Source organism: Ammospiza nelsoni, chromosome 8 (assembly GCF_027579445.1).
Source record: "Ammospiza nelsoni isolate bAmmNel1 chromosome 8, bAmmNel1.pri, whole genome shotgun sequence".
NCBI classification, from domain to species: Eukaryota; Metazoa; Chordata; class Aves; order Passeriformes; family Passerellidae; genus Ammospiza; species Ammospiza nelsoni.
Window position 1 is genome coordinate 9,886,554 of NC_080640.1, and position 26,273 is coordinate 9,912,826.

The following is a 26,273-nucleotide window of genomic DNA, read 5'->3' on the forward strand; positions in this document are numbered from 1 at the left end:
AAAGGAGGATTTAGGCTGTAATGTTTTTCATTTCCCCTCATTGTTTGGTAGGCTCTGTCTGAATCTGGGATGCAAAGAATCCCTCAGCTTTCAAGAAGCAGGAATTCCAACTATGAAATCTGAACCTACCTCTGGTAAAAATGAGTGGAAAGCACAGGCCATGGAATGGAACAGGGCTTCAGGCAACAACACCAGGCACCTCTGAGAGACACTGCCTGGCTACAGGGTACTTCAGAGAATGAGCACAGCTGCTGGCACAAGACATAATGGAACAAATACTTTGGTGGAAGCAGTTTTGGCAATTTAGCCACTTTGCAATATTGTGCAACATCCCTGTCATTCTTAGGGAAAGCTAGAACCTTCTGGGAAACTGTTTCCTCTGCACAACATCTAAAGAGGACATCCAGTACCATCAACTTTTACAGAATGAATATTAGAGAATGATGATGAATATTAGAGTCAGGCAAAGAATGGAAATGCCTGCAAATCCCCATCTGCCCAGATTGCACAGGGCATTTTATAAACTCTGGGATCAATCCTGGCAATGGTTTGCATGCGTATTCACTTTAGTACACAAAGCCCTATTGAAATGAACCAGAAACTTGTACAGTGCATTTCAAAAGGACTTTGCAAAATACTAAGCAACAACTGTGCAGAAACAATAGGTCATAATAATGCCAGAGCTGCTGGTGCATCCTGTGTTCTCAGTGCAGTGCTCCGTGAGCCATCAGTTGTTGTATTCACCTTAAAAAATTCAGGGAAATAAAATACAAAAACAATATTAGAAATCTGGCGTCTTTCCATAAAAACCAGGAAAATTCAATGTTGCCAAGCTGAGGAAAAGCAAGCTTTAAAGAAAACAAAAAGACCCCAAAAGCAAGGATCTTGAATAAAATGTCTAAAAGAGACATGGTCCAAACATGTGGCACTTTAAAAAGCCTCTCATGAGAGTTTCAAGTCTGTAAGACTCAAAGTTGGCACCCTTTAGAATTATCAAAAAGTAGAGTTTCAAACACAACGGTCCCTGGAGAACACCCTGACCACACCATGGAAAATGCTGAAACCAGAGCAGGCTGGCTGTCAGCATGTGCATTGAACTGCTCTTGCTGTGCTGGCTTCAGGCTCTGAGGTCCCTGGGACAGACTGTGGCTCCCCCAGAATTCACACAACACTGCCAGTGTACAGTCAGTGCTTGACAACACAAACATTTGTCATTTCACCAAGCTCTAAGACATGGAGGTGGGTGCTGATGGGGTTTACATTATGCCATCTACTCACTAGTTTTAGCAAAATCTACTTTTATGCAAATCCTACTTCTCACTGGGGCAAATGGCTGAAGATATTTTAAGCAACATTAAAGCCTATAAATAGTCACATCTCCTTTCCTTCCAGCGTCCACTGGAGGATGCTGAGTGCTTCTAAGTACTCCACCTGACCTGACATGTTACATCAGAACTAAAACTTTAAGAATCCCTGAGAATTCTGATTTAATCTAGGAAACCACTCCCAGCACGCAGAGTGTGAGAAAGAATTGCTCCACTTCTAACAGATATGCCAGCATTGCTTCACCGTGGGAAACAGTTTCAGGCATTTTGGTTTTTAATGGCACTCTGGGCATAGATGCATGGAACATGCTCTTTATTTCCCCTCCTCTGTACAGTGCAAATTGACAGTTATATCATAGAAATTAAAAAAAAAAAAAAAGGTATCAGCATTCACTCATTACAGCTCTTCCAGTTCATCTGCATCACAGTTTTTTCTTTGCAAAGTGAGGAACGATGCCAGTGTCATCCTGAGGCAGAGGGCTGCCTTCTTCCTTCATTTTCAGGCTCTCTTCTGCAAGCTGGGATAGATACTTCTGCAATCACATAAAAAAACCAAAGCATTGTTACCAAAACTGGAAATATTCAACACAGGATTCTTTATGCCTCTTCAGAGCTCTAACTCTTCCAATATCTCAAAAGGAAAAGAAAGCACACAGAAGCCCCATTTTGGTGAAAACTCAAGCTAGAAGATATGGCTGTGACAGGCAAACTAGCTGAATACATGGAGAGCCTCAGAAGTTCAGAGCTTTACTGTGTGCCACAGGAGGAACTGGTGACAGAACCAGGAGGACTCCACTCCCCATCAGTCTGTATGACCAGACCTCACCTCTACTCTACTCCCCTGTGCTACAGGGCAGGAACTAACTCCACTGAGTCAACTGCATTCTGGTGTGTCAGAACATAAATGTGATTTCAGAGTCTTGATTTAAAGTTTATATATTATATTTTCAGCATGTCCAGCTCAGAGATACACCTTTTGTATGAGAACATTTTGTTTTAATGGAATAATCACACTCAGTAATAATCAACACAATTTAGCAATTTGGCTAGAGTATTTACCTTTATTGTGTTTCTCTAAGATAAAGCCTTTCACTGCTTTGGGTACTCACTGAGATTTAAAAGAACAGACATGGCCAGTGAGGCTTTCAGCCTTTTGGCAGTGCTCTTAGTTGGCAGAGCTGCACGCAAAATGGATGATGAATGGGTATGGGTCTCAAAATAGTGCTCAAACTATTTATTCAAGGTCAGGAGACATAGAAATGGATGGAAAGAAACTTTTTCAGCAACAGTTAGTGCAGAGACACCTGGGAAATTCCAGCATAATAATGTAGCAGTATTCTTTTTAATTATTTACACACATCACCTCCATTATACTCAAGAATAACTGATCTACACATTATTAGGATCATAAAACTCCTATTCTAGCTATTTTCTTATGCTGATTTATTTTGAAAAGGTCCTTTCACATCACTGCAAAATTCTCTACTTGCAGGATTTCCCCAGAGTACAGTTTACTCTTTGGCATCCATGGGGAAGAGATTAAATAAGAAATGGCTGTAAAAATCCTAAGGGCTGTGTTAGAATTGCCACATTCTCTCAGATAAATACAAGTTTTGAATATAAGAGGTTCATCTGAAAGTTACTCAGCAATGGTAATGAATGGACATACCCATGGACTGCACCCTTATTACTCTGACTAGAGAGACTGGGCTGTGGAAATTACACAACTCTCAGTCCTGATCTCTGGGTGCAAAATTCCACGTGGCAAAAAGCCAGAGTAAATGTTACAGTAGTATACAGAGATATAGGGACCATAAAGGCAGGGAGACATGTTCTGTACAGCATGAACTGTAATAAATCACTAACACTTGTCCCTGCATCAGATAACCCACGCTTTTGGGGCTCTTCATGAGCACCGACCAAAATAAGACTGAGTTCTATCCACTACCTTTAGCTGATTTTGCCAGCTGTCATGAGTACCACAAACAACAGATTTGAAATTCGAGATTCAGATTAATATACAGCAAAATGGAAGTCAAGTAAAAAAATGTATATTTTTTCATTTAAATACAAGTTTTGACAATTACTGCATAAAGCCAATGGAAAACAGGATGGAATATTGCACTGAGTTGCCAAGGTAGCTTCCACCAGATGAATGGTAGCTGGAGGAAGGGATGGCAAAAATATGGATTTTTTCGACACAGGAATTGCAGTGTATCCGTAAATACAAATATCACCTGGGAAAATAATTTATTATGATGAAGAGAATTAAAAATTACAAAAAGTCTGCAAGGCTGGCAAAGAAACAGCTGATTTTTTTAATCAGTGATTGATATTATTTGAGGGGCATTGTAGTTAGATAAAGTTGACTACTTCAAGACAAAACTATCACCATTTAAACAAGGCTTTTGGAAGAAAATTGGAAAACAAGCTGTTCAGTGTTGCATCCATATCCAAACACTGAACATATATTTTGGATGTGGCTCAAGGAGATCACATGAGAGACAACAAGTAGCAAATCAGCTATAAAAGACTCAAAGCTGTGACACAATTTGGGACACTGTTGTTGTCACTGGATGATGGCATTTGGCATTCAGGAAGGAGAACAGGAACACTGCAGCAGCACTCCCATAGCTGCACTACAGAGTCCCTAGTTCCTACATTGGTGGATACACTCATTAACTTGCATCATCACAGGAGAAGCCTCATATTCCTTGCAGAATGCATAAAAGATCATTATGGAGACTAAAAGGGTTCTAGCAGCACAGGGCAGTGATTTTAAATTTGCTAAGTTTCCATTTGAGCAGGCAAAAGTTGGACAAGACATTTACTTCCTGTATGTAGCAAGATAAGAGGTATGGCTCAACAGAACAGCCTGTTTTTATTGCTGCATTTGGCAGATTTAATTTTAACAGCTTTTATAGTCTTTGTTCTTTTATCTCAAGTCAGTGTTAGCTATCTCCCACAGTACTCACTGGAAATGTCTTAATGGGGAGAAAAAGAGGTTATTTTCACACTAAGTCAGTTTTAGTTGGGCCTGTTTCTTATGACTTTAACAAAATAAGGTAGAAAATTAAAAAAGAAAAATCCCTCTTCTTTGCATGGAACCAGTTTCCAGGGGCAGGAGCTGCAATCTTTCTTTAGAATGAGTTTCTTGGGGACAGACTTGCATGGGATACACAGCCTGCACTGAGTGGTGCCACCTCTGGTGAATCCCTCTGGGTTTTTTGTTTGAAGCAAAAAAAGGAATGCTAACTTGGCACCTGTTTTTCAAGCTTGCACTTAGAGGGTCCATTATGAGCAAGTATGAGAGCTCTGTAGGAAGCCTTTGGAAGCCAGAGGCCTTTGTATAATTACAGCTATGGAATTTCAGGAAAACCAAGAAGAAAATTCTCCCAGAGAAATGACTTGACTGTGAGTGTCAATGCCTACTAGCCAGCTAAGGAAAGAGAGCTATTACTTGAACAGAAGCAGAGTTACTGCATAGTTACTGTGGGCAGAGGGAAGGAGCAGAGAAAGGAGGAGCAGCCCTGCTTTGCTCTGCCATCACTTTTGCTAAGAGTATGAGAATGCCAGCACGAGTGTGTGTGTAGTGTACACACCCTGCTCACAGGCAGGACTGGGGGTGGGAGCCTCGAGGAGCCCTGAGCACGGGACATTAGGGCAGGCAATGCTCAGGCTGTTGTGACTGATTCTATTGATGGTGCCCCTCAAAAGCGACAAAGGCAGGTCTTTGATTGAACTGCAGGCACACATGGTCTCCCTGCGCTGTTACCAACTGCTGACGTGTTTTTGTTACATTCTTATGGAGCAACAAGCACTGACATGCTCCTGCACATCCCGATGGAAATGACCCAGCAGGGCTGCTCTGCACACAGGGAGGGGATTTCAGCAGGTCACAGGAAATGCCTGACAGAGCCCATGTGTCACAGAGAGCTGCGAGCTGAAACATGCTGAGAACCCACACCAACACAGAAATGGCTCTGGCTATGATATCAGACAAATGCCATGTTTAATGCTCCTGATGTTAAGATGTACTGAACTGCTGGGGTCACTGCCAGTGACAGAAACATCTGGGACCCTCTGAAACAGGGAATTAAAGATCTGACTTGCATGCTGTGCTAATCACAAGGACCAAATGTAGATGAGAAGTCTCTTTTTACCTATGATCCAGAAGTTGATTTCAAGGACCTGAGACTGAGAAATTAGCATGCTAATGATTGGAACTACTGAAAAGTTTGTTTACCTGAATTTCACTTCATCTGAATTCTGTCTACAGACTAAAAACTAATTTTTTATCGCATCATCTACCTTACACACAAACCATTCCACAAGCTTGTTGTTAGGTAGCTTCAGGTGTGTTTTTACCTGGAGATTTTTGTAGTGAACAGTACTCCTGCAGTGACTTGTCTTTGCTGTCTCTTCATTTGTATAGAAGAGTCCACAGAGCTTGCAGTAAAACCCAGTTCTAGGCACCACGAATTCCACGCCTGTTGAGAAATTCTGAATTACATTAAAGTGTCAGTTGAAATCCTATCCCTCTCATAATAAACTTGTTTTCAAAGAAAAAAAATATGCTTTTTAGTTAAATATTAGAATAGGAAGACTGAATCCTGAATCACTTCTCTGATTTCCCTAATTTTGCAATATTGAGCTGCACTTTTAAATCTTGTGTATTGAAAACACACCTTTTCTCTTCTCTCTCAGATATACATGCTTTAAGATCTATTTTGTCATAATATTGACTGGAAACTTCACTCTGTAACCTCAAGGGCTAGAAAGGCAATAATACTGTTTAGCAGTAAATACATGTTCAAGTTACACAGATTGCTTTTGAGGATGTACTTCTTCCAGGTGTTTTGCTCATAATCAGTATTTACACAGTAAAGCCAATACTTCTGTTTATGCTTTATGCCAAAGACTTTTAAATTACTAAGTAATTTTTCATATGTATTTCACATATAGTCTAAGGGAACTTATTTCATCTCATCAGCTGCCTTTTGCCATTCATTTGGAATGAATTAGCAATGATCTAGAATCAAAAGGCTGTTTCTTTCAACAGCTACCCGTCTGTCATAGACTCTGTTCCTTCTCTCCTCACATCTGCTCTGAGAAATAAATATAGCGAGTAGCCTTAAAGTGACATCTTGTTGTAAGCCCTGGGTATTGCAGGGGGCGGCCCAACGTACCCAGGGGAATGCTGAGCTCGGTGAAGACGTCCTCTTGCTCCCAGCCTGCTGCAGAGGGCCTTTGTTTAGGCTCTACCTCCGGGAATTCCAGAGATCTCATTTCCAAGTACCTAGAATTTGCTTAACAAATGAATAAATGCATTGAATGAAAATAGTTTATTAAAGAGATGTTTGTAAAGCTTCTTGGGAACACTTTCTGGGTGGATCTATAAATGAAGTAAAATCAGGAAAAAAATGCTTTTCCATTCCAATCAGAGGCCTGTTTAGTGCAACTCCAGCAGCTGTGCTATGGTGTGCAGTCACTCTGCTTTCTCCCAGTAGACCATTTTTCTATTTCTAATTTAATGCTATGTTTGGAGGGGGTTTTGTATTTTAGTCTATAAACAGAGCTATAACATTACACACCTCTGGCAGAAGTATGGCCTGACTGCAGCTTTTTAATCACATATATTACTGCATGATCAGTGCTGCAGCTGGGCTGACACAGGGGCTGCTGAGATGGGATGGTGGGGGCAGCAGGACCTGATGAATACAATTCTCCAAAGCTGCCTTTTGTAGGATCCCTGCAGCATCATTGGCATCTTCTCCCTGGAGCCACTCCTCCCATCCTCATCTCTCCAAGGGATAGTTCCTGCTTTATGGCACTCAGCCACTAAAAGATTTTGGTTTCTGAATAGTAGGGATGGATGGTGGGTCCCTGCTGGCTGACACTAATTGACACAGCAGGAGATTCAAGATGTGGAAACACTGGGTTGGTTTGCTGAGGTAGATATAGCCAGTCAAAAGAACAGATGATGTCCCTTCCCATGATTGTTATCATATGAATTAATTTTATTTAAAAAGAAGAGGAATTTGCTATCACAAAGCTACAGAAATACAGATAAACTGGTCTGATTCTTCTTTTTCAGTCCTTACGTCAAAGAACTACTTTACTTGCCCTGACAAAATTTCTAATGGATTGCAAATTTCACCTAAATAAGGGATATATTTTCTTATAAAACAAACATGTTTTTGCCCAAACCAAACCTTTCCTGTCTTTCAAGTCTGTAGTTCAAAGATCTACAGTTTCTGGCTATGAGAATGAATTTTTCTTCACTTTTAAATATGTCTATTGCATGATTTAAAATAAAATAATATAAAATCCTAACTGGTTGGCTTTCAAGTTAACTTTAAACCTACCCCAGGATTCCAATATTGCAGCAGAGAACTTGGAAGACCCCCAGTAAGCTGGTAAGCTAAGACACTCATGGCCTTTGCAGCAACTGAAGCTCCACTTCAGTTGATTTCTGTGCTTCTGAGCTGGCAGCTGCATTGGTAGAGGGCCTAGAGCCTTGGAGAGCAGATCCCAGATAACGAGTCCATGTCTGAAACCTGGGAAGCATGAGAGGCCCTGGAGCTTCCAGGCTCCCTGCTGACAAGCTGGAAGCTGAGATGCTGGAAACACTAGTAAATATGCTCTTGAGACACCCAACTCTTTCATCAGCTGGCTGCCCAGGAAGCCCAGGAGAGCCAACTTTGCCCTGCCCAGTCCCATGGCAATATTATCTCCAAACATGCAAAGTCTGGCAAGGTGTCTTCAGGCCAATCAGGCAAGTATTAAAAACGAATGAGTTTCAAATCTGTCCTGGAGGAAGAAGTTAGCTCAAAATCAGATGCTCACATGAAATGCTTCCAGCATTGCACTCTCAAAAATCTTCCATCAGCTTCTTTTCAAAAGCCCCTGTCCATCACATGGGCTCTGGCAGCAATTAAAAAAGAGCATTTCTGACCAACATACTCAATGTAGTTTTTCACTTCATCTCACTATGCACAGCCCATTTTCAAGTATCATGGTAAGGAACTGAACTGACTTTCAGACCTCAAGATCCCTTTTTTCCTGACAAATATAAATAGGTAGCTATGATTACATTTATTGACATTATCTCACAGCACATCCTATCAGTTATATTAAAGGCAGCATGCAGTAGAACAGGACATGATAAAGCAAGTCCTGGCAAAAGGCATATATTTGCATGAACAGGGACTGAGAAGTAACAATCTATGCACGATATCCATATTAAAAATGCTTCAGTACAGTGTGTAAGAATACCCACCTTGTCCAGGAGCCAGCCAGACATTACAGATACTTTTCTGTTGACCTTCAGAGACTGTCACTCATTTCATTGACAATTCAAAATAAATTTAGCAAGGCACTGAAAGACTTCAGCTAAACTCATGTGAACCTTGACATGACAATTATAGCAGCTTATGCCTTTCAGAAAGCTTGCAAGCTGCTTATCATATTTCCTTTACACTATTCATCTAAGAGGCTCTAATGATTTAGCTTGGCCGAAGGCACTGGGGTTCTTTTACTAAGCTGCTCCAAGGACAAGCCTTGATACTATTAACGACACTTGTTCTTGTTAGCAATAAATTTCAGTCTACCCTCAGAGAAAACATGCAAGGCTCTCTGCAGGCAGAAGGGAAAAAAAGCAGTAGTTACCCTTGGCCTCTGGACACTCTTGGCTTCCATGTCTTGTTTCTTCACTAGCGTTTTTAATGAGCGTTTCCGTAATTTCTCTGCTCTCAGCTCCTTGTGATCCCATCTGTTTGTAATCATCTATAAATGCATCAGGGAGCTGGAGAGTCTCTTCTTTCAGATGAACAGAAGGTATTTGGTGATCTTCAGGCTCTAAACGAGTGTCAGAGCTCTTATCAATTTTCCCTTCCTTCTGCTGGCAATCAGACTCCTTAGCAGATTGGTCTTCTTTCAACTCCTCTGGCTTCTGTTCAGGGTCCAGATTTAGGCTTGATGCTTCAGTTACAGCATCATCATTATCATCATCCTCATCATCTTCCTGACAGCCACTAGAAGCTGCACTGCCCTTTGCTGTTCTGAAGTTTGTTTCTAAAGCTTTATGGGCAAATTTGTCGTCACTTCTTGTTAAGTGGCTGTGATCGTTTTTCAGTTCTAGCATGGTTGACATACAGGGACACATTTCTGAAGCAGCTTTATTTTTCTGATCAACTGGGACTATTTCTTCAAGCTCAGTTATATCAGGCTCCATAATTAAATCATCTTCTCCCACTTCATCTACTGTCACTAATTCCTCCATGTTAGCAGGATACCAGGTCTCACCTTCTATTTCACTTCCACTCTCCCAGTCTCGGTCCTGTCACAGACGTAAAACATTTGAGAGATTGGTGATTATAGTTAATCACTGTAAAAAGTGGTCCTTGAAACCAGGAAAAACATTGATATGGCCATGTCTAACTCCTCTTGTGTTTTAATTTCAAAGAGTGATATGCCTTGGTGCTGTGATTTTAAATCTTATGCACAAGGACAAAAAAATCTCTTGAATTATCACATAAACTTCTCTTTGTGAAGATTCTGTAACTGCCTTGGGGACTGCAGTCTCTCCAGTCCTCTGCTCCTTGCTTTTCTGTAAGCAGTAGAGCAAGGCACAATGTGTTACACTTTGTTATCCAATTGATGCTACTGTGTGATCTCCCTCCTCTGCCTCCTTCTCAGTGCAATGAAAATATACTGAACCCCATTCAAGCCACTGTGGCTTTCTCTTTCCTGGACCAGGTCCTTTAAATTCACATGGTGACTGAGAAAACATGGCTTCCTTCTGCAGTCATTTCCTTCCACCAGCAAGATCCCTCTGGCAGGGACTGTGCTGGGAGCCACTGGCCTAAACTTTAGGAAAAAAAGCAGGTTTACAGTTATACCCCAAGGCACATATTCTGAAATACCTCATACATGCAGTTTCAGACTTACAGGACTTAGGCACTAATACTGGACTTGTGAAGTCTTAGAATTAAAAGGTATATCTTACTTTTAAGATATACTTGCATCTTAGATTTCAACTCCCAGACTCCTTGTGTACACACAATCTATTAATAATCTGTATTCTCCTCCTGTTTGGCTATTCCCACACTTCCCCTCCTAGAATCCTAAAACAGCATGAAAACTCTGTGAGCTGGCACTGCTCTTGCCAGGAGATCAGTTTTCTGCAGCAACAGATATCAATATCTTCCATATTTGACCATCAACCCATGACCCTACAGAAATGAAGCTGGAGGAATTCCAGGGACATTGCTGTCCCCGACTGCAATGCAGCCGTAGGGGTGCTGTAAAGCATTATTTAATTAAAACCAGAAACAATCAGAAGACTGCTATCTATAGTTCAGAAGGCCAATGTTCTAAGCAGTATTCATCATATCTCCCCTCCTTCCCCACTAACTGACCACATCTCCTATTTTTGGGCAGGGTTTGCCAAGTTACCCACCTCACTTGGGCATACATTCCTCACAGCTGCCACTGCCAAGCGCTATGTATGTGAAGCAATGTACATGAGCAAAGAGTAACTAAAAAAAGAATTCTGGAGACTTCAGGAAAAGCTGTCCCTTAAATCAGAGGTCAAGATAAGGCAAGCTAATTTTGACAACTTCCTTCATCCAACCCCTTTATGTGGTTTTTCATGAGAGGTTAATATTTAATTTGGGAGGACATTCTACCAAACCTGAGGTTTCAATCATTTTCTCAAAGAAGCTACACCAACAATGTGTCACCAACCTTCTCTTTCCTTGTGTTTTCCAGAATCTCTCCAGATTCTTTTCCTTGTTTATTATCTGAAGGTGAGCTCTTCACTGGAACTTGCTCCTCTTTTTCAAGCTAAAATAAATACATATACATGTATACAACACACAGTGGTGCTCTAGTATGTTTCTATTCTGGGTTTAGAGAAGCAAAGTCACTCACAAGGTCACATTCTTTATTTCTAAAGTTTATGCAAGTCAACTAGGCTGTGGGAAAAGACCCAACAATAAATTCCGTTAGCAGAGCTGTAGCTGTACAAATACGAATTAAGAAAAAGAATTTTAAACTAAATTAGAGGTGTAATTTATATCACAGAGTTGGCTGAAAGACAGGTGGGGGAGAATGTCAATTCATTAAAATTTCCAGCCTCCACTCTTCTGTTCTCTACCCACATTTGTTATGTTGGCTCAGATGTGGTAAGGAGAGCAGCAGTGTTAAACACTGCAGAAGACCTCGACTGTTTAGTTTATTGACACAGCATCAGTTGAAAATGGAATTGGTTGTACAGTTCATACTTGGGAAGAACAAAACCACAGTACTACCTCATACTTAGTAAAAGAGGCACAAAGCAAAAGTGAGTCCAAGACATACAAAACTATTTTTTCCTTTTAAAATAAATTACTAGCAATAGTCCCCAGAGAGGTATATCTTTAGCAAAGCCACTGTAAAACAACTTGGAAAACATGCAGAGGAGTGTGATTTAGGATGCTGTCTGACATTTCTCTCTGACGTCTCCTCCCAGGGAACCACACACCATAGTAAAACACCAGCCAAAGGAGAAAGATGATAAAAGGTGGTACAAACATGCTTATCTGGCATGAGGCAGTGCTGCTGCTGGTTACAGACTAGTGAGTTACAAATCTAGGAAATTCCACCAACTCAGCCCCTCAGGAGAAGAAGGTCAACTGGAAACAACCAACAATGGCCCTGGCAGCACAAAGGCACAAGCAAGAGATGGAGCCCTGGTCTGCCAAGCATATCTGCAGGCTCCTGTGCCAACAGACCTGAGGGTGGATGGCAGCAGCTATCCCTGGGGGACTCCAGGGGTGGCAAGGTGGCCAAGAGCCAGTAACCAGATCCCCAAGGGGTGGGGATGTGAGTATGGGCTGTACTCAGACCGAGCAAATGAGGTATCTGGAGGTGTTCCCCCTCCTACTTCTTCCCAGTGGAGAATCAAACCCAAAAACATTGCCACTTTACCACTGGAAGTATTTCTCCAGAGATTGCATAATTTTATAGGTGAGCTGATTCAGTGGTTTCTGTCATGGGAAGAGATTTCTGCCAGAACATTGAAGGGAGTGGTGTGAATTATCCCTGCCAGCCACAGTTGAGGGTAGGCACACATGATTAATAGAAACAATTGCTCTGTTGAGTTATCCAGAAAGAAATGTTTCTCATTAAAAGTTCGTTCTCCATTTTGATAGTATAGCAACCACTTCCCTGTATAAATACTGTGCACCTCTTTAAAGTATTACTTAATTTCCAGATAACTCAGTCCTCCTCACTGGCAGCAGAAGCAGGTGATGGATGCAGAAAGAGCAGCTATGGGGCATTCTGCACAGAGTTAGGAGGAGGACAATTGCCTCTTCACACACAACCTGCATGCAAATAGCAGACTGTCACTTGGTTTCATTTGCAGCTGTCTGACCCCATCCCCTCATTTGTTACCCAAAGGTTCTATGCTAGATACAAAATGATAATGTCCATATAACCAATACCACAAGAGTGTAATAGATCTGCATGGTCTGGGCAAAAACACGGACAAGATGGCCTCCCAAGACTTCTTCTGTGACTACATTCCCTAATTTCATCATGGAAAAACATTTCACATTGCTGGCATCACACCCACAACAAATTCTCTAAGATATTTCAGAAAATGTATTACTTCACCACTTACACTTCCTCTTACATATAGTTTTAGATCTCTATTTACCTCGTTCTCAGGTGGTTTGGTTTCCTTTACATCACTGCCTTCAGCAGTAGCATCTTCTTGGTCTTTTTCAGCTTTCTTCACCTTATTCTTATCACTTTGTTTTTGCCTGGAGCCCTCAGATGCTTTGCTGTGCTTCTGTTCAGCTGCCTCCTCCCTGGCAGTGTCCTCATTGTAAGAATGCCTGCGTTCCCTTAACTTTGCCTCTTCCTTCCTCTTAGATCTCCCAGGTAAATCCTGCAGCTGCCTTTGAAACTTGTCAGATTTTGACTTAGAGGATTTTCTGTAATAATCATCTTCCCTGTTCTTGTAGCCGGACAAAGGGTGAAGGGACCCAGGGGAACCAGTCTTTAAGTATTTTTCTCGGTGTCCTCTGCCTCCTTCAAGCCGTTCATCCAAATCAAACTTGTCCAGTTGTCGGGAGTAATGTTTCCTCTCGTGTACCCACGTGTCCGTCCTGTCCCTCTTCTCGTCCCCATTCTCTCGCCATTCTCTGCTATCTCTTTCCTCTTCCCGTCGAGAGTAGGGGGACTGATCCCACGCGTCTCGCCCATTTCCCCAGTCGGTCCTGCTGGTCCCCAGCGGGCTGTGCGGTGAACTGCACGAGGTGAAGCTGGGCGTGTGGGACCGGGGTGACAGCGAGCGGCTTATGGGGCTGCGGGAGCGGGGCCTCTCGGTGCCGTACCTGCTGCAGGGGGAAAAGGCAGCTACTGAAACTGGCTGACCCACTGCTGTCTACCAATTCTTGTACACTGGAGGCTCATGGGGACTGCCCTGGGGACTGCGAACCTGAGACCCCAGGCCTTTCACAGACATGCACTGCACAGCTGCAAACAGTGAACAGGAGAAAAGGCAGTGTCATAGCCACAGAGCTTAACTAAATCCCCACAGAACTGTCAAGAATACATTCATTCATTCTTAAAAGCATCTCAGAAGGGTTTAGCATTAAAAGCTTATAATATATTAATACCTTTACAATGACCCTAATGTGTATACCCATAATACTCACTCAGCTAGGGCATCTCTGACACAGAAGTGACAAAGACCACCTGTTTAAAAGAGATGTTTTTGGACTGTGATTCCTCTTCCGTTTTGCTGAAAGTTCCAGAAGTCAGAGATATCAGAAATGTACCTAAATACATTTTAATCTGAACTGCCTCCTTCCCACTTGGTCTCAAAGCACCCCCAGCCTTTATGCTTTTCAGTCAACAGGGAGGAGAGTGGAAAAGTTTCATTTTTATGCTCTTCACATGCCAGACATACCTTCTGAGACATAATCAGTAGGAAAGAATTAGTTTCATAACATGCACAGTTTCAATTGGATCTCATTATACAGGCCCTGTACCAACTATTGAACTGTATAAAAATAGATACTATATTATAAGTGAAATCCCAGTTAGGAAAGAAAATTAAATATGAGAGGGAAGCACACAGATAATGCTCCTTATATCTGCAGATTTACAGACTTTCAGTTCCAAACTTTGGAGAAACTTTACCTGTCCACTTCACGCAGCAGGTCCCTCTCCCTCTGCGAGTGGATGTCCTGGATAATAGCAGCCACATTCTTACCGGGCTTCTAAAATAAACAAAGACACTGTTTAGCATGCTGCCCTACTCTCCAAGCTGACACAGGTGATTTGTCCTTCAAGAAACAGTATCCATGATTCACTGAATTATTCTAGAACTAGAAATACTTAGTTTCAGTGTTGTGGTTACACTCTCTTTTGCAGTTGCCTTCTCAACAGCACGATCAAAGCAGTAAAATGATACAAATGGAAAATTTGCTCCATTACGTTGTAGCAGTCTCTCTTCATATTTGGCTGCTCTAACAGGCTTTGAAAACTAGCTTGTTTTCAAACCTTGTTACACAATCACTACAGAGCATTTTCTAGGAACTGGATCTAAGAGGAAACAAACCAGACAAATTTTTCTGATACAGAATCGAATATGTATAGCAGCCTATCTCTGATCCTCTAGGTATGAACTGCCTTCTCTTGATCTCAGAGTTATTCATTCTGGATTATAGCTCTAAAGGACTATGTTTAGACAAGGAGAGCTTCAGACAAGCTAAGTGCAAGATGTATCCTGGGGTGTTGATTACTCCTAGGTAGGATGCCCTACACAGTCTGGAGTGCTCACAATTCCTCAAACACTTGGAGCACACACAGATGAGCAACATAATCATGCAGGAACTCAGCAGTTTGTAGCAGTATGTGCTAGCTCATGACTATTTCCTTCTTGGTATTTTTATTTGCTTGCTTTCTTTTGCAAAGCAAAATGATTCCGTGACCTGAAAAATTGTCATTGGAAAAGCAGAAAAATCTTCCTGGAATCTAGGCAAACTATCACATTCCTCTGGGTAACTCCTGCCTCTCAGTCAATCTCCACCACCAAACATCTGAACCCCTCCCTGTGCCACATTAGGAAAGTCTGCCCTGATTTATGAACTTTTGGCAACTCATTTTAAGTCTCCTTAAGCTAGTATACACATACAGGAGAGAAAGAGGCTTTTCCAAAGGTCAAGTCAAACTATCCAAGTTCTTTTATTTTTTTTTTCCCCAAGGCTCATAAAGGACTCTTAACATTAAATTGGAACATTACAGATCTGTTCTACAAAATAACTTTGTGCTGTGTTAGGTAATACAATATGGAGCTCTTAAGCTCTGCATTGCCAGTTCTGGTCCAAGTCACCATGAAATAAAATTACTCTCTTAGTATTACATGACAGTATATAAGCCTCTATAAATACTTTCACAAGAGCAGTGATCTCTGGACATCACTCAAGTGTCCAGAACAGAAGTGTCACACACTCTACAGAAAGTCTAAATAATATTGCTCTGGTCTGACTCTATGTTAAATGAAAAAAACCCTCATGTTTTATAACTTAGGTCATTCACAAAAAATAAAAAGAAATCAGTATTCTGTTTAGTCCTGTTACCACTGCTTGGTGTCAAGACTGCTATGGCTCAGGCATGGAAGCAGTGAAAAAAGTACTGTTCTGGGCTTAATGCCTGACTAAAAGGATAGAATAATCTTATTTTTGCTGACATGTTGTATCTTACACATGGCTGTGTTTTAGATCTTTGTTAGACCAAGGAGTCTGCTCACAATGAAGTTCAGAAGGGATTTTTGAAATAATGGTATGAAACGATCATAGAAAAAGGGGTCTCTTCCAAGAGTTACAATTTAGAATAAGAGCAAGTGTAAAAGATCAATAATATACACTGCTTAATTTATCTTTATTTCTTTTCCCATCATATTCAAGCATTAATTAGAAATCAGTAATCAGCAAGAATCTTTTAAAATGTATTCACCAGATGTGCCATGGAAACTCATATAATTTGATCAAGAATGACCATCTTACCTTCAGCTGTAATTCCTTGTATCTTTTAGACATCCTAATAAGTAACTTGTCATCATTTATCATAGCAGGTTTTTCTTTGTAGTACTGTACCATGGCTTGGGCTGCTTCACTGTAAGCCATTTCCAGAAAGGCCTAGCACAAATGGAGAGAACTTTACAATCTATTACATAACTAAGAATACAAAGTAAAAGAGAGAAAAGGCAGCATAATAAATTTTCTCTGGATGCTTCTCATGCAAAATGTCTTGATAGTACAAAATTGGGTATCTTTCCAGGCCTGAAACTGAGATTATAATAGTACCTTCCATTTCTCATTTTTTCTTTAACTGCAAATAATGGTTTCAAACCAGCTATTAAAGCAAATATGTCACCTTAGAAGATGGTTCAGTTAAAAACAAAATGACTGGTATCTAATCTTCCTTGACTGGCAGTGTTCAAGGCCAGGCTGGATGGGGCTCTGAGCAACCTGTTCTAGTGAAAGTGTCCCTGTCCATGGCAGGGGGTTAGAACTAGATGGTCTTTAAGGTCCCCTCCAACCCAAACCATTCTATGATTCTGTGATTTTTACACATTACAATCTCAAACATTTTCCACCAGCATGGATTCTACATCCATCCATTTTGTCTGCTGCAGGAATGTGAGAGAAGATATTCTATTCTTACCAGCTTACACCACTGATACACTTAAGATACTTAGAGTATACTTAAGCTACTATAAAGAACAAGAGAAGTCTGAAGTAACCCTAACAAATGGCTGAGAGAAGGCAGGAAGTAATTCACTTTTAAAAAAAATTAGTAGAAGTACAGATTCACAACACTTTTTCATTAAGATTGCCAGTATTTTTAAAACAAGAACTTGTTTACATGTGGTCATGTTTACATCCTCATCTAATTCAGTGACCACCAACTTTTTTTTCACTTTGAGAGCAGACTTCATGTATTTAAGTTTCTATTACTAAATCAGAGGTTTCCCCCCAAAGACTGTCTTCATGTTTATGTCTTTATATCTTTATGTCTTTTTGCCAACAGATGTCAACCCTGGTAACCCCAAATGTACAGTACCTGATTAGTAGATTTCATGAGGATATAGTTGGTGACCTTTCCAAATGGGAGGCCCAGGTTAATGACATCATTCTCTGTGCAGCTTCCCTCAGGGAGGTTGCAAATGTGAACAACTCGACCCAATGTAGATTTCCTCTGGGGAAACTGGGGGAAAAAAACCCAACTTAAACCAATGTTTGTATGTTAGATATTTTCTCCACTAGATAACATCTTACATTTCTGCAAAAAAATTATATGCTGTGCTCACCTGCTATTAAGAAAAAATATTCTTTAAAACTTGCATTTTTCAATCCTGGTTTAGAAGTACAAATGGAAATGGAAATGTTTAGCTGCAGTCCAATGGAGTCTCTGTCCCTGGACTTTGCATAGTCCAGAGAGGATTTCTAGAAGGCAGACACCCCCTTCAAACAGGATCAACAATACTCCTGCAAAAACTAACTACTCACTGCAGTCCTTGCTGAATTTATGGATATTGGAAATCACTGCATGGGTGTTCAGGATAGCAGGGACTAAATAAAATCCTTCTTCACGGAACACACTGGGTGGGGGGTAAAAGTGATCCCACCTGACTTGTAAGAGGACACACAGCTGTACCTGGGGTTAGAAAACCTGCTACTTTTCCCTCTAACTGCAACAACACACAGGAAGAAGGACTTCCCCCTGGGGGCACAGTGAGCAGTGGACATGCAGAGACGCAGAGCTCCCAAACTGGGCTGGCAAAGGCACAAAGCACTGGAGTGGTGATCACTTCCCAAGGGTAGAAGTCTATTTTGGAGTGCTGGGGCAGTTCTGAAAGAGCTGCCCATCTCCCTGGCATGGGAAGCAGGCTCTACACCCCCTGTGCAAAAGACATCAGGGTACAGCCAGAGAGAATGTTAATTTACCATAGCTAATGACAAGCAAAACGTCACTCACACAGGATTAAATCTTTCCAGACTACCTCCATGTTTATGACCTCTCCATTAGGATTTTACTGAAGAAGTAACTCTACCTTCATTTAAAATTGTGCCATTCAAGGGAAGATGCAAATCATGTAATCTTGTGGGATCAAGTTCACCAGAGCCATCACAAATGTTTGGCTTGTCAGCAAGTTCACAAGTTACAGAGCTAATGTTATCTTATTTACACCTCCATCCTGTTGCCTTCCCTTCAGACTTCACCACTTAACCATTTGTGTATTTTTGCTGCATTAGAACCCTGCATTACACAGTGATCTGCTACTGAGCTTGCATCTCACAGAGCCCACTCAGGTGCGTAAGGTAAGTCAAAAGAGAAGTGCAAAAGTCCAGAAGTTAGGTTTTTATTCTGGCATAAAAATAACAAAGACCTGATCCTGAAAAAAAGATGAAGCAATTAACTCCAATTGAACAGAAAAGGTAGTGATGTCTGCACACATCTGGCAAGGCAGCATGTAGCACAGAAGAACACTGCTACAGCTGGAGAAAAAGGAAACATCAAATGCAGTCCCAGTGTAAGAACACTCCAGATCACCAATCACCTCCTGTTTGTTTTGTTAGATCTGTTAAAAGATGATATGTAAGAGTCAATTGGACTAGAAAGGCTCAGCTCTTCAGTGCCTGGGCTCCGGAGCCCACGTTCCCACACACAGCCCTCAGTACATTAAATCGAACAACTGTAAGACATTGCCACTTCCCCACAATTGGCAATGGCTTAAATGAAAATGCTATGCCATAAACTTGCTGTAGTTCTTGATTAAGAAGTGGTCACATACTCGTGCCAGAAGCCAACAGGCTGCACCAAGCAATAATCTTGTCAGCTGATTGCAGTTAAACTGGATCCATTCATTAAACAGAGCTGTAAATCATGGCCAGAAAAGGAATATACCCTTTCCATATCTACAATCAGGAAGTTAGAGGAGCTGTTACATGCCAGGTGTTGCATGTAATTTTCAGTAATACTCAAAGTTAACTTTCTTGGCAACCAATGTCTACAAGGAGTTACCAATGCAGCTGCATGGCTATTAAAAAACCACAAATCTAAAAAAAATTATGTACAACAGCAAAATGTACCTCATATTAATTACAATATTATTTCACTCATCCAATCTGGTGATTTTTAATTACAGCTGTTTTCTTACATTTGTTGTTGCTGCTTCTTGCTTTTCAAACTCTTTATCCCTTTCTTGAGCTTCACATGAAATTTTTTTATAAAGATAGTAAGAAACTGCCAATCTCATCCCTGCAGTGCTAATGGCTCACCACGCCCAAGTGAAGACTGGTAGCACTTGCCTTTTACAGAGGGATAGAGTTATTTGCAGATGGACAGCACAGAGCAAGCTCTTCCAGAAATCTGAACACTTTGTTTATGATTACATGCAGGGTCAAGTGTAATCTCCTACTGCTCAGTTAAATGGCAGCAGCTTAGCTGAAAGTGAATACTACCATGCAAAGGTGTAATAAATTATAAGCCACCTGGGTTGCAGAGTGAATGACAGCTGGCAAACTCAGTCTTAACACCTCTAATATAGCTCCCTGTTCATCCAATAGGCTTCTGAAGAAAAAAGGGATTTACAGCATCCAGGAAAATCAAAGTTATTGTTTCTTTTATGTCTCAAAATACTGCAGGTCATTCAGAAGAGGACTTCTTCAGACAGCTTAAATGATAAATAGTGACAGATTCTAAAGAGAAATGACACTGGTATTAGCAGTGATTTCATTTGTTGCGAAGTTGACAGACATGATGAAAAGGAACATTCCTCTGTGCCCACTATTAGTCCACCTCTGACCTTGGAGGCAGCTGTCATGAGCAGCTCTGCTCTTTGCTGGCCTGCACTCACAGTGCCTGTGACAGGCAGAAGCTGAAAACCCTTCAAATAACCTCTTGCACAGTAAAAACTGCACTGTAGAAAATTGTCTGGATTAAGGAAATCTGTGTGAACTTTCTGCAAGCAGTGCCTGATGAACTCCAATGAACTGGAGTGCCACAGGGACACAACTCAGCCTGGCTTTTCAGTGTCTGAGACCACATCAGGAGAGATATATACATAAAAGTTAACAAGGTGAAAAGTTGAACCCCTGGATTACTGCTGCTATTCCATGAACGCCTTAACATAAGTCTTTGGTGTGTCCAGCTCTAGTTGTAGCTTTCTGATATGTGATGAGTTTCATTTTATGAGTTTCATAGCCCTAACAACTTTGTATTTTCATTATGAATATGGTTTGCTTTTATTTGCCTTTTTTCTCCTCTTTTAAAATGTTTCTGCTTTGTCAGTGTAAGAACTCCTTTTAATGTTGGTTCTTTTTTCTGGCATTTTTTGACTATAGAGCTAGGAATTCAAGTGTGCATTAGAGCAATATAAAACTGGGTACCTGTGCTGAAAGCAGGCAGGGACTAATAAACCTAAACCATGGAAGGCTCCACATCGAAACAAACTTGCTGAAAGGCTACCAGTGACAGCAGAGGATATAAATACTACACTAAAATAAACTAAGGAAAAGCTAATCCAGTATAATGAACTGATCTGGGACCTCCAGGAGAATAACAGTGAAGCTGCAGGCACTGTCCATGCCACTGTTGCTACCTGGGAGAAGGACCTCAGTATGAGAGAGGCAGACAGCAATTGCTACAAATAACCAGAGAGATAGAAGGTTGTTTTATGGGCTCAATATTGAAGATAACTCAAAATTAATCTAAATCTTCATCCCAAACTGAAGCTGACCTTCCTGGGTCAAAAAGACTCAGATAATGGGGGAAAAAAGTCAATGGAAAACACACACAAACCTATTTACCAACCTCCCCAAATAACTCTGACAAGCAAACATCTGTTAGCACTGGAAAAAACAAAGCAAAACAAAAACTACAATCAAGTTCATATTCGGTCAAAATCAAAAGCATAAAAGAACTGTAGGGAAGTTGAAATAACATTCATATTCAGACTACTGCCTAAAAGAAAGCCTTCAGGGTTTTAATTCCAGTAAGCAGAAGTGGCTTCTACAAGAATCTTCTACAAGAAACAGAGACATCAATTTGCTTAGGTACTCACTCTTACCCCTGATGGAGGAGAAGAAAATGTAGGACCTGGCTGGCCAAAGGATCTTGCTGGTGTAGTGATAAAAGAGGTGCCAACATTTGGTGGATAATCTAAATAATGGATTACACACATTTCATTAAATCTTGGCTCATATTAATTGCATTAATGTGCTCAGTAAACAATGCCCCATTTACATAGTAAATAATTTCATAGTCTCTACACCAAATTATACACTGTTTTGTTGTAGCATGAAAACTAGTTATTGTTTGAAAGAAAAATAAATTCATATTTCAAAGGACACAGTATTGGCTTTCATTATTTTGTGCACAAGTTCTCAAAATTTTTCCTTTGAAACTTTTATCACATTTCATTTTAAAAACACAGTTCTCCTCAGAGACTCATTTCCTCTTCAATTAAAAAAAGTGTTTTTAACTACTTCACATACAATTATTCACCTTCGATACTTGATGGATTGAAAACTGCTGCATTATTTGGTGATAAATGCAATGTTCCATCTGCTGAGCTTAACATACACCGGATACCAGTGCTGGAAAAGAAAGAAAAGAACTTTAGGGACATGCATGATATACCAAAAACATTAAAGCTTCATTGTTAGGCAGTAAATTCCCAGTGGAAAACCACTGAAGTAAGGGATATTCTGTTAGAAATTCACTTTGAAGAATTCATTTTAAAATAATACTTACTTATCTGAAAAAGCCATACATTTTTGAATGTGAAGACTTCCCTTAATGTGCTGATCCCAGTCCTACGTTGAAACAAAGAGACAATGAACACAGGAAAAATCCTGAGACAAATTTACAAAAGATTATTCTTCCATTCAGTTTACCTTATTCTAAAACCAATACTGAGATGCTGAAGAAACCATGTGATGTCAGAGCCAAGCACACCTTCAACCAATGCATTTACTGATTCATTAATTGAATATTATCAATTATTTTACAAAAGGAAACCTTCTCTGTATTAGCTTTTAAATTCAGTGTATTTCTAGTAATGAAGCTATTTAATTCTTGCTGAAGACCTCATCCTGCAAAGTGCTAAGCACCTTCAATTCCTGCAATGTCCGTAAAGAACGTGTTCAGTATTCAAGGCAGCCGGGACAGTGCTTATTATTTCACTAGATCAGCAACATTTGTGAAAGTACACTTAGCTATTTACATTTCTATGATTCAATTGAGGCAGGCATTAAACACCAACTAACAGATCTCCTGAAACTCACTGCAATGGCATTCCCCCTGCACTTTTTAAGTGTTCAGTGAGAAAAACAAATGCCCAGCATGCCCTAGACAGGGTCTGCTTCAGCCCAGCACCACAAGCTGCAGTAAACAAAGCAAAACACTTTGTAAGCCATTGCTAAAAGACTAAAAAGTAAACATGAAAGCAAATATATTCAAATACCCCAAATCCCCAGGTTTTTTAGAGATCAGGTACTATTTAATCTGCTGGTCATTTTCCTTCTTACATACATGCTGTTATAATTTTATTGTCAGGCCACCATCAGCATGAGAACACATGCCTTTGTGGTTAGGTGCTGGTCCTGTGATGTGAGAGAAAAGGTCACAAGCACTTGTTGAGCAGGGCTCACCAGGAGGCCAGAACAACCATGGATGGCTGTGGGGCTCAGAGGGCCACTTAAGTGGCCTTCTCCAGACTTGACCTAAAAAACGTGACCTACAACACACTGCCTGGGAAATTAGGAAGCTGTTTCTTGAGGGTGAGGTTGAATTTGGAGCTCCCTTGGTAATATGAACAAAAAAGTGAGAGAGAGCACAGTCTGTACTACATGTGCAGAGCAGCTTCTTGCTTTCAGGTCAAAGTCCCTGGGGACCCTGAGACCTAATTTTCTTGTGAGACACAAGGAGGACAAATTTCCTACAGAGAAATAGTTAAAATAAGTTTACAAAAAAAATGTGTTGGTTTGTTTAAGAAAGCTGCTTCCATGAGGCTGTGTTAGGCAAAAGCCTTTGGGATCAGAAAAAGAGAAGCAGATGAAACTACAGACATGGGGTTGCAACACTGGCTTGAGTACTGGGGGATCAGCTTCAAGCTCCTCCCTGCCTCACTTTGGGCCCATGAGGTGAGCTAGGACATAGCTCAGACCTCATGTTTTTACATCAGTGCTGTAATCTCACCATCTTTCACGGCAGCATGTGGAACAAAACCCGATCTCGAAGCCCCAGTAACTGCCATGAAACAGATGTACCATGGCCTCAGCAAAACTAAGGCCTTTTGTTTCTTTGTCTCTCAGGGCACCTCTGTGGTGATGGACACTGGCAGTGAGGGGTGGCAGAAGCTGGTGGCCAGATCAGTCACCTGACAGCCTGTCCAAGGGTCTGACCCATGCCCAGGGACGCCCTCAAACCACTCACCTTCAGATCGAAGATCTTCTTGTCGCACAGGGCGCAGATGTGGGGGAAGTGGAGAGGGGCCACACCGCGGAGGTCGCCAAGCTGGTGCGGCGGCAGGGAGCGGGTGGGCAGGTCGGGCGTGCCGCCACTGCGCTCCTCCTTCTGCCTCATGCGAGGGCTGCCGAAGCTCTGCGCGCTGTGGTTGAGGCGGCCAAAGGCGGGGGGGGCGGCCGTGCTGAACTTTGTGTCAGGTGTCGGCTCTTCGGGGTTGTACAGCTCGTTTCTTATTTCATACTGCTGCTGACTCGCTGACGGCCACAGGCTGTCGCCGGGCATGAGGTCAGGCTTGTTTTGGCTGGGGAAATTAGGGATATTTTCCCACTGGTTGCTTGTACTGCTGCCATGCAAGACAGGGCCGGGATCTCCTTTCGGATGGGAGCCCGTGTGTGGGTCGCTGGGGAAGGCCCGTGCTGCACCGAGCTGTGCTGCCGCCCCGTAGGACTCCTTGGGAAATGTCACTGCCGCCTCGTGCTGCAGCTGGCCGGGAGCCCCAAAGTGACTCTCGTAGCGCGGCCCTGCTGCTGGGGTGGCAGTGTGGGTGCCGCCAGCAAGGAAGCCGTGCTGGCTGGACTGTTCCCCCTCTGAGGCAAATGCCTGAGAGGTGGCAGTGACAGCATTTTGCTTGTTGTACTCATAAAATCCCCCCGCAGCAGTAGATGTGGAAGCCCCTGCCTTGCTGAGACCCACCACCACGGGTTGCTGGCCGGAGGTCGGAGCCATGACACTTCCAAAGGGATTCATGACGATTGCGTTGGGTGCCTGGGCCTGGACGGCTCCCAGACCTCCCCCTGGGGCAGTTAAGGCCGGGCTCTGGGCAGAAAAGGCAATGCCACCAGAGGGGAACCTCGTGCCAGCGATGCCAGGCCCCTGGGGCGGGCCTGCGCTGTGGCCCTGTGGGGCGCTCATCACCGTGGGGTGCCTCAGCTGGTTGAAGAGTGGCTGTGACATGGCCACTTTGGAGAGCACCTGGTTGAGGACAGTGGCAGCGGCTGGGTTGTTGGTGACAGCAGTCTGAGCCAACTTCAGCCTGTGGAGCGTGAGCTGTGCCTGGAGTTGTGCCAGCTGCAGGCTCGCCGGTGAGGGGAGCAGGGGGCTCGGGGCGCCAACAGAGAATGGACTCTTCTCCAGGAGTTTGGCAGCACTGCAAAGGATCGGCATCTGGGTTAGCCAAATTCACCCCACACCTACCTACGCCCACCTCCTGTGAAAGCCCAGCATGGGATACACAGCTGCTGCCAGAGGTTTAGTGTATCCAAACTCAGGGAAAGCAAAGCCCATACAGGCCCTCCCACACCGTCCCCAAATCAGCAATTTTCCCCCTTTTCTGCACTTCATGCAACCTGCAGCCCCCCTGCTGAGACATCACTGATCCTGACTGATTTTGTGATACCTTCATTATTCTCTTTTCCTACAAAGTAGGTAATGTGAAGAAGAGGACATCAAATGGGATTTTAAAGCCAGCCCCTCAGGTATTTCCCACCTAGCACATCTGGCTGCATAAAGCAAGAGAAAATATTCCACATGCATTTATTTTGTTTACAGTCCTTGTGCTATTAATCTGAACAGCAGCTTGTTCTGTAACAAAGCCTATAGTTTTGCAAATGCAAATATAGAGGACGAAAAAAGTGAATGAGAAGCAACTACAAACAAGCTGTCCTCAAGAGTATTCCTTGTTCAGCTAGAATCAAAGACAAAATTTCTGCAGCGCCAGCTGGTGAAAATCAAGGTCTTTATACTTCCTAGAAATAAGAGGTACACTCAGCGTTGTCCTTCAAGTCTCATACATGGGATGAGTAAATTATTGAATTGCCTGCTTGAACTCCAGAGTTGGGAAAACAGAAGATGAATTTTTCAGGCATATGGTGGTTTCTTGCTTTGGGAAACACCTTTGAGATATCTCACCAATTCCCAGCACCACCGCCAAACTATCATTTTCATGCTCCTACTGGAAAAATGTTATCCTTCACTTTCCACCACCTCTGCTCACAGACAGCACAGCTACTCATTGCATTACAAATGGCTGTTCATTCTGACAGTGAGAGCAGAGAACACTCATACAACGGGACGTGGTCCAAAGCTCAATTAATTTATATTGTAAAAATGTATTGAGTTTCAATTGAGGCCTTTCAAAGTAGCAGGAACCATGCATCAACCACCACGCAACCCTCACTGTTAATAATTGGCCAATTTGCCAAACTGCATGGATGAAGCTGTAGTTAATGATAAATGTCTTGTCAGCATGCTACATTTGAAAACCACAAATTAGGAAAACATCTGCTTAAATCCAAAGTATGACTAAGAGAAAATGAATGGGTTTCATATTTAACATTTAACTTCCACTAGCAACTGCAAGGCACATCTGTCTCCCAAAACACAAACCACTGTTTGGATAAATGCATCATT

The 26,273-nt window shown here is 42.0% G+C and overlaps 1 protein-coding gene across 1 annotated transcript; it reads right to left on the reverse strand.

Annotated features, from left to right (window-relative positions):
• Positions 1–1,315: 1,315 nt before the first annotated feature.
• RBM20 (RNA binding motif protein 20) lies at positions 1,316–25,028 on the reverse strand. The gene is made up of 13 exons (XM_059477170.1): positions 23,832–25,028; positions 22,149–22,210; positions 21,900–21,991; positions 21,463–21,554; positions 17,454–17,597; positions 16,394–16,525; positions 14,526–14,605; positions 13,033–13,717; positions 11,076–11,174; positions 8,997–9,666; positions 6,515–6,634; positions 5,694–5,815; positions 1,316–1,858 (listed from the first exon to the last, which is right to left on the reverse strand). Exons 1-13 carry the CDS (start codon positions 25,026–25,028, stop codon positions 1,748–1,750), a joined length of 3,606 nt encoding a protein of 1,201 aa, XP_059333153.1. The 3' UTR covers positions 1,316–1,747.
• Between the last annotated feature and the right edge of the window lie 1,245 nt (positions 25,029–26,273).